The following is an 8,668-nucleotide window of genomic DNA, read 5'->3' as shown; positions in this document are numbered from 1 at the left end:
TCAAGGACTAGACCTTGCCAGCTCTGCCTTCGACTGTTGCTGGCGATCTTCCCCTGGGTGAGCCAATAAAAGACTCTCCTCAAGCTCCCGCTCCCCAAGTTGCTCCTTAAGCTCTTGCTCCTGAAAGTACTCCAACTCCTATAACATGAACTTGCTCCCTTTTTTTTATTTTTTAGTTTAGTTTTTTGTAACTAAACATTGATCGATCAATGAGATTTAACTTTTCCCATTTTTTTCGAGCAATAATTTTATTTCTACGAAGTCATTTTAACTGTTCTAACTAGGGGTGTATACGAGCCGAGCCGAGTCGAACCCCTTGGTGTTCGAAGATTGGTTCGTGAATTTGGAGCGATCTCGATCTCGATCTCAATCTCGAGCCTTGCGAGCATTGAAACTCAGGCTCGAGATCGAGATCGAGCTCGTTCGAGTTTGATAAGATCATGAACGGCTCGAGCTCGACTCGAATACTTGGCGAGCTGGAGTTCGAGCTCGAGTTTGTACTCGAGTTCGAGCTCGAGTTTGTACTCGAGTTCGAGCTCAAATTCGAGCTCGAGATCGAACTCGAGCTCGAGATCGAACAGTAACATGATATGCCAAAGCAGAAAATCAATTTCGAAATTGGGTTATGTATGATATGCCAAATTCACAACAAAATCTAATATAAATGTCAAATGCAGATACCAAAATGAAAAATTCCTACAATCAGATTTGAGATCAACCATCCTAGCCACAACCTACAACAACCCTGCACAACAGAAAAGAAGCTGCACAAAAAACCAACAACCCAACCAACAAACCATCCCAAACAGCCATCAACACTCAAAAGACCACAAACAACAATCAAAATCAGTTTTCCTTAACAATGTGAATGAAAATCAGTATAGTGATTATCCAACAAGCATCCAAAACATCCATTACATATTTACATCCAACCAAAATACATCGAGAACATCATTAATATCAAGTAAGAATTCATATCCTTCATCACCAAAAAGGCAAAAACTGGAAGCATCCATTAACCATTAAATCAAAAACATCATTAATATGAAGGAAGAACTAATATCCTTCATCACTAAAAACTAGAAGCATCCATCAAGCATCCATTAGCAGCTTCCTTCAACTAAAAAAGAAAAAGAAAATCTACATTTCAAACCACTTCAACATGCAAATAATCAATGAAAATGACTAATATATACCTGTGGGATTCATTCGACGAGAAGCTGAATCTCCTCATGTTTTTGTTGTATCTAAAATATAACAATCATAAAAATTAGTTTAAGTTATGAATTAAAAGTAAATATTAAATGAAAATGCCAAAATATTTATATAACTTTAATAATTGAAACTTACTTTGTTCTTTCTCTTAAGTCCTCTTAGATTACGACACCAATCACCTCCGCAAAGTAGCACTTGTACTGTTTCTGGAGACAATGAAGATCGGTAAGTTTCAATAACTCTATTGCCAGCACTAAAAGTGGCCTCCGAAGCTACCGTGGTGATAGGAATGGCTAGTATATCACGAGCCATCCTAGATAACAAACGATACTTCAACGTATTCACTTTCCACCACTGTAGTGCATCAAATGTAGTTGGATCATCCCCATCATCAGAAATGTAACATTCTTCTTCTAGATAACTATCTAACTCAGATTTTTCTGGTGGGACACTTTGAACCACTTTCATATGCTGCGTAAATAATGCAAAACCAGACGAACTACTTGGGTTTTGTACATTAACCTGAGGAACCACTCTGTTTTCAGCACTTTGTTCATTGTTGAAGGATTGGGATTCATCCACATATTCTTGATAAATTTCATACAAGGCATTTTTAACTTTTAACATATTCGCTTGTGCTTCAATCTCTTCATACATTCTAGGGAAACAATACTCAAGCATCGCCTTTTTGCACCTAGGATCTACCACAGAAGCTACACACATTAACAAATTACACTCCCCCCAATATTTGTCAAACTTCTTTTTCATTCTCTTCACCATATCTCGAATAAAATCATTTGCATCCATTGCCTTTGCATCTAGCATAACCTTAACCCGAAAAACTTCACTCAGAAATAGATTTGCAGTCGGGTAATCACTTCCAGAGATGATATTAGTAATGGTATTGAACACTTCCAAAACTTCACAAACTTTTTCGACTCTCACCCAATCCTCTGGATCTGGACAACAATCATAATGCGGGTCTTTGTCACGATATCTTAAAAAGACATTTTTGAACTTAAGTGCTGTAATCAACATCTCATAGGTGGAATTCCACCTTGTTTTACAATCAAGAATCAGCTTCCGATGAGGCAAACGTAATAACTGTACGATTTCCAAAAACATGATAAACCTGCTCTCCGATTGTTTAATATACGCCACACTGTCACGGACATCCTCAACAATGTACCTTATTTTAGTCAAACCATCTTGAACCATAAGATTCATGATATGTGTGTAACACCGAACATGGAACAATTTCCCCCCACATACAAGGCTTTTGTTTATTGAAAAATTGTCTTTTAAGATCCTGATTGCCGTATCATTACTGGTGGCATTATCGACAGAAATTGTGAACACCTTGTTTTCTATACCCCATTCCTTTGCACACTTATAAATCAAATCCTTAATTAGAATGCCGGTGCGAGGAGGAGGTATATACACGAAGTTGAGAACACGTTTTTGTAGCCTCCAGTTACTATCTATAAAGTGCCCCGTTAGAACCATGTATTCTATCTTTTGATTACTTGACTTCCATAAATCAGTCGTCAAGCTTATTTTGTCAATAGTTTTTAACAAATTCTTCAACTTTGTTTTCTCCCTCTCATACATAGTAACACAATCATTCTTACACATGTTGTTGTTTATCCTTTCCCATTGAGGGATCGCATATCTCTGCATATCATTAAATCCCTCCTCCTCAACAACAGTAAATGGATGCTCATGCATAAGCACCCAATTGGCAACTAGTTCTCTCATTTTAACCATTTCAAATTTCCCATTGGTAAGAATAGGGACGAGATTATCAGTTTCACCACTTGTACCCATATCTCCTGCTTGCGCCTGGAAAAACCTTTGTTGTTGCTTTTGGAAAAGAATTCGCCTTACACAACTATTCAAATGTCTTGAAAGGTGAGTAGTGCTCCCACTAACCGTTATTGCAAGTTTTGCCTTGCAATGGATGCACTCAGTCTTTTTGGTATTGTCAGGTAGAATCACCTCCTTAAAATCATTCCAAACCACAGATGTTTTTGCTCTTTTTTTTCTTGCAAATGGGTTAACATCAGCCTCTTTATTAACATCAGTTGCGGTTGTTTCAGTGGTAGGTCTGCTTTCATTTGGAGTGCTGCTTGTGTCTTCTGTACGCTGCAATGCTGAAGAGGAGATCTCTGCTGGAGTGATAGTGGGGTCAGGAATCTCGGGACTAGAAGTGGATGCCATATCTAAACAAGTACATAAAAGTATAAAACATATTTAAGTCAAAAGTTCCAAATACATAAAAAGTATAAAACATATTTAAGTCAAAAGTTCTTAAAATATAAGTATATATATAAACAAAAGTAAATGGCACATGGTGTTGGCAGAAAAAGTGATCCTTGGTCACACAATTTAAGGTTGACAATGAGGGGCCTACGGGTTCTTTTTTATTCATCTACACTTATGTTTATCACATATTCACATGGTGTTTCAGTTTGTTGACCATGTCAACATTTTTTACTTAACACGCACTGATTACATTCACATGAAGCACATGTAGACAAATAACATATCAATATATCTTTCACATAAAGCACGTGTAGACAAAAAAAATGGGCAAAGGAACTGTAATATAAATGGCCGGCCAAAGGAATGCCCAGAATACCAAAAACAAAAATGACAAACAAAAGACTAAAAGAGAAACTCACGAGTTTGTGGAAAGTCTGGAAACACACTCACGAGTTTGGGTTTCTAGCCAGCAAACAAAGTTCAACAAGGGCGCAAGGCTGTGGTCGTGGCACTGTGGAGTTGTGATACGGTGTTTGGGTTAGACTTTGGAGTCTTTATGTGTTTAGATGGTGAATGGGTGTTATGGGTTTGGGTTACCACGACGCGGTAGTGGTCGTGGTGCGGCGAAGAGTGGTTTTTGTGTTTGGGTTTGGAGTCTTTAGATGGCGAATGGGTGTTATGGGTTTGGAGTCTTTAGACGGCAAATGGGTGTTATGGGTTTGGTTTAACATGGTGAGTTCGTGGTCGTGGGCGGTAGAGCATGATTTCTAGTCAGAAAAATAGAGTGTGAATGGCAGCTGTTCTGGTTATGGAGTGTGAACTGTGAATGGAGATGGAAAGTGATAGCTTTTTGGTTTTGGGAGTGACAAGTGACAACTGACAAGGGATTAATGGGTTATGTTAAAAATAAACTATGGTTTAAATGTGAGTTTTAAAATTGGTGCCCACTTAAAGGCTCGCGAGCCCAAACGATCTCAAAAAGCTCGTTTGGGCTCGCGATCCCCAAAAAGCTCGCGAACTTTCGAGCCGAGTACCCCTAGGCTCGGTACTCGGCTCGTATAATATACGAGCCGCTCGGGCTCGAGATCGGCTCAAATTTTTTGAGCCAAGCCACGGCTCGTGTCAAGCCAAGCCCGAGTAGCTCGCGAGCTGCTCGGCTCGTGTACACCCCTAGTTCTAACTAAACTTAGTATAATAATTTGAATTTTCTCCAAGTTATGTGTAGCTCGCTTCTTTAGGAATTTTTCTAACAAACAAGAAGATCTTTCTTGCAACAACGTCGAGTTAAGGCTGGTTGCCCATCTTGCGTTTTGGCCGCTGAATTTTGATCGATTTTCTTTTAATGTGTTTTGCTCCAGTGTTTTCGAGTTTTAACTTCTTCGGTTTAGGGAATGTCCCCTTTGATGAGTTAAATTATGGTGTGGCTTATAAAGTTAAGTTGCCTTTTTTCGAACTCCAAACTCCTAAGTTTTTGGATGTCATTGCTTTGGTCACGATCTTGAATTAATGCATAATTAATAATAAACAAAAGGAAGTTCTGATTAATACCTTTTATTGATAATCAAAATTTGGCCATAATAGACCTTACACTTGGCATTGGAATAAGAAAGATAAACAAATTGAACCTGAGTTGCATATTGGTAATATCTCCATATATGCTTGGCGTTCCATGCTCGTAATATAGCTTCACCACTGAGGTGTTCCAGGTGAAGTGTTCTTGGTGCGAGCTTTGCAGAGATCTTGAAATGACCTTCTCATTTGAGCCCAAGTGCCACCAAGTTCAGATTTTGTGCTTCAGAGATGACCTTTCTGAGGACTAAGTCACCCACTCCGAAGTCTCGGCTCTTGACTTTTGAGTTAAAGTATCTATTCACTCATTGTTAATACGAGACAACTCTTAACTAAGACTTAGCTTGATGTTCCTCGATCAAGTCTAAATCCAAACAAAGAAGGTCTTCGTTTGTTTCTTGGTCAAAAACCTCTAGTCGAAGTGAACTGGCCCAATTTCAACCGGAGCCATTGCATCACATCTATAGGAAAGCAAGAATAGAGTTTCTCCTGTTGAGCTTCTGGCTATCGTTTTGTATGACCATAAAGCCTTGACCAGTTCGTTTGCCCATCTTCCTTTAAGAGAGTCAAGCTTTTTCTTGAGGGTGTGTTTGATAACCTTATTGACATCTTCCATTTGACCGTTAGCCTAAGGCCCATAGACGACGGAGAAGCTCTTCCTTATGCCAAGCCTTTCACAGAACGATTGGAAGTCTTCGCAGTCGAACTGTTTTTCATTATCAGTGATGATGGTATGGGGGTTTCCGAATCTACAAATAATGTTTTTGTGGACAAAATTCTTCACCTTGTTTGAAGTAATGGCCGCCAAAGGCTCAATTTTTGCCCACTTTGTGAGGTAGTCCACTGCCACTATCACGAACTTGACACGTCCTTTTCCCTGAGGTAAATGACCTATCAGATCGATTCCCCAAATTGCAAATGGCCACAGGCTTGTCAAAGTGGTCAGCTCTTGGGCTTGAGCTCGCGATATGTCTGCGAACCTTTGACACTTATCACACTTTCAAACAAAATAGATCGCATCGTCGAAGACTGTCTGCCAATAGTATCCCTAGTCAAGTATCTTAAATGCTAAAAATCGACCCCTGGCGTGATTCCCATGGATACCTTTATGGATTTGATTCAAGATGTACTTCGAATCCTCATGATGCATACACTGCAAAAGTGGGGAGTTAGCCTTGCTTATACAACCTCTCATTGATGAGCGTATACTGAGCTGATTTTGCTCGAAGAGTCTTGGCTTCATTTCTTCCCTTGGACACTGTTCCATCTCTTAAGTACACTATTATTAAGTCCATCCAAGTATACCTTTGCCTTGTTACCAAAATCGCTTCTTGTGATGCTAGGATGCTCGGACTTGAGAGGAATTTGACAAGGATGGAATCAATGGTTTTTTTGCTCATTGTTGAAGCCAAGCGAGCTATAGCATCGGCCACTTAATTCTTTTCCCTTGGTATCTACAAAATTGAGTAGGTTTTGAACAGCTCAAGCTCAGATTTTATCTTCCGGAGAAGACACCATTATGTCCTCTTTGGCCTGGTGTTCCCCGAAGATTTGATGGATGACGAGCAAGGAGTCATTGAAAATCTTGACTGAGTCTGCCCCTATTTCTTTGGCCAGGCGGATCCCCGCGAGCTTGGCCTCATATTCTACCTTATTGTTCGAGGCAGTAAATCCGAATATGATTGCAGCTCGGATTGGATCCCCTTCAAGACCTTCGAGAAAGAGCCCAACTCCTGCCCCCTTTTCATTTGAAAACCCATTTATGTACAAGGTCCACTATCATAAGTTGTCGAGCTGAATTATTCTCTTCTGAGGTGCTCACTTCAGGCAGGCTTACCTTCCTCTCGGGCTAATATGAGACTTTTGAGATAAAGTCAAGCAAAACTTGTCCCTTGATTGCTGTTCTCGAGAGATACTTGATGTCGTGCTGACTAAGCTCTATAGTCCACTGAATAAGTCTACTTGATGCCTTGGGCTTGTGCATTATCTTTTTTAGCTGAAAGTTTGTCAGAACATGTATAGAGTGCGCCTAAAAATAGGGCCGTAATTTTCGAGCAACTATGATGAGTACGTAGGCAAGCTTTTCCATCTCTAGGTACCTTGTCTTGGCATCGAACAATCACTTGCTCACATAGTATACTGGCCACTGCACTCGCCCTTCCTTGCGTACCAAAGTCGTGCTGATCGTGGACTTAGATACTAATAGTCTAAAAGTAGGGGCTCGCCTAGGACGGGCTTTGATAACAAAGGAGGCTGCCCCAAATGTCTTTTCAGTTCTTAGAATGCTTTCTCGCACTCTTCTGTCCACTTGAAAGCCTTGTTGCCTTTCAAGGTTTTAAAGAAAGGCAGACATCTACCAGTAGCTTGGGAAACAAACCTGCTACGGCTAATCGCCCTGCCAAACTTTGAACTTGCTTTACTTTAGTTGGGCTTTGCATGTTCAAAAGGGCTTGAATCTTGTCTAGGTTGGCTTCAACACCTCGCTGATTTACAAGGAAACCCAAAAACTTCCTTGAGCTTACTTCGAAAGTGCACTTCAAGGGTTCAGCCATATTCGATACTTTTTAAGGATACTAAACATTTTCTCCAAGTGCTTGATGTGGCTTTTCGGTGACCTTTGTTTTGACGAGTATGTCGTCAATGTACATCTCCATGGTTTTGTCAATTTACTTGGCGAACATCTGATTCACTAAATGCTGATAGATCGTTCCAACGTTCTTTAGGCCAAATAGCAAAACCTTGTAACAATAGATATCCTGGTCAATAATAAAAGAGATGTGTTCTTTGTCGGACTAATACATCAGGATTTGATTATATCTCGGGTATGCGTCCATTAAGCTTAGTAGTGCATTTCCTACTATCGCATCTACTAATTGGTCGATCAGGGGTAACGAAAAGCTGTCTTTAGGACAGACCTTGTTCAGATGAGTGAAATCAATGCAAGTCCGCCACTTGCCATTTAACTTCTTCAGTAAGACCGGAACGACGAGTTAGTCTGGATACTTCACTTCTCTAATAAAGTTAATGTTTAGGAGCTCATCAACTTCATCCTTGAGCACTCTAGACCGCTTAGAATCCATAGATCTTTTTTTCTGTCTTATTAGGTGAGCATCTAAGTCAATGTTCAAATGATGACAAATTATTTCGAAGTTGATCCCCACCATGTCTACATGTACCTAGACAAACACGTCGAGGTTTTTCTTTAAGAATCCCACAAAATTATCTGCCAACTCACCACTCAGACTACTCCCAATTTTTAGGACGTGAGTTGGATCTTCCTTTCTGATCGGCACTTCTCACAGCTCTTCTGTAGGCCCTGTTGCGGGCTTTTTTTTTATGAATGTAAGAATCTATAGTGTCTTCTTCGGGCTTTGGCTCAGACTTAGTGATGATCATAGTCCTTAGGAGTGCCCATTTTTGCACTGCATGGATGGCTCGGTTATAACACTCTCTTGACTCCTTCCTGCAACTCCTTATAACTCCAATCCCATCTAGGGTTGGGAACTTTATAGCCTGACATCGCACAGAAGTGACTACGCTCAGGTCGTCTAAGAGCAACCTTCCCAAGATGACGTTGAAGGCGGTTGGACAATTGACCACTAAGAATTTTGTCATCACT

General features: G+C 40.2%; 1 protein-coding gene across 1 annotated transcript; it reads right to left on the bottom strand.

Annotated features, from left to right (window-relative positions):
* LOC116135487 (zinc finger BED domain-containing protein RICESLEEPER 2-like) lies at positions 1-7,601 on the bottom strand. Its single transcript, XM_031421205.1, has 3 exons — positions 7,427-7,601; positions 1,351-3,437; positions 1-120 (listed from the first exon to the last, which is right to left on the bottom strand). The coding sequence occupies exons 1-3, from the start codon at positions 7,599-7,601 to the stop codon at positions 1-3; spliced, it is 2,382 nt and encodes a 793-aa protein (XP_031277065.1).
* Positions 7,602-8,668: the final 1,067 nt, after the last annotated feature.

This window comes from Pistacia vera, unplaced genomic scaffold (assembly GCF_008641045.1).
Source record: "Pistacia vera cultivar Batoury unplaced genomic scaffold, PisVer_v2 Contig30, whole genome shotgun sequence".
NCBI lineage: Eukaryota > Viridiplantae > Streptophyta > Magnoliopsida > Sapindales > Anacardiaceae > Pistacia > Pistacia vera.
Note: the sequence above shows the minus strand (reverse complement) of the source record. Positions and strands in the feature narration are given on the sequence as shown.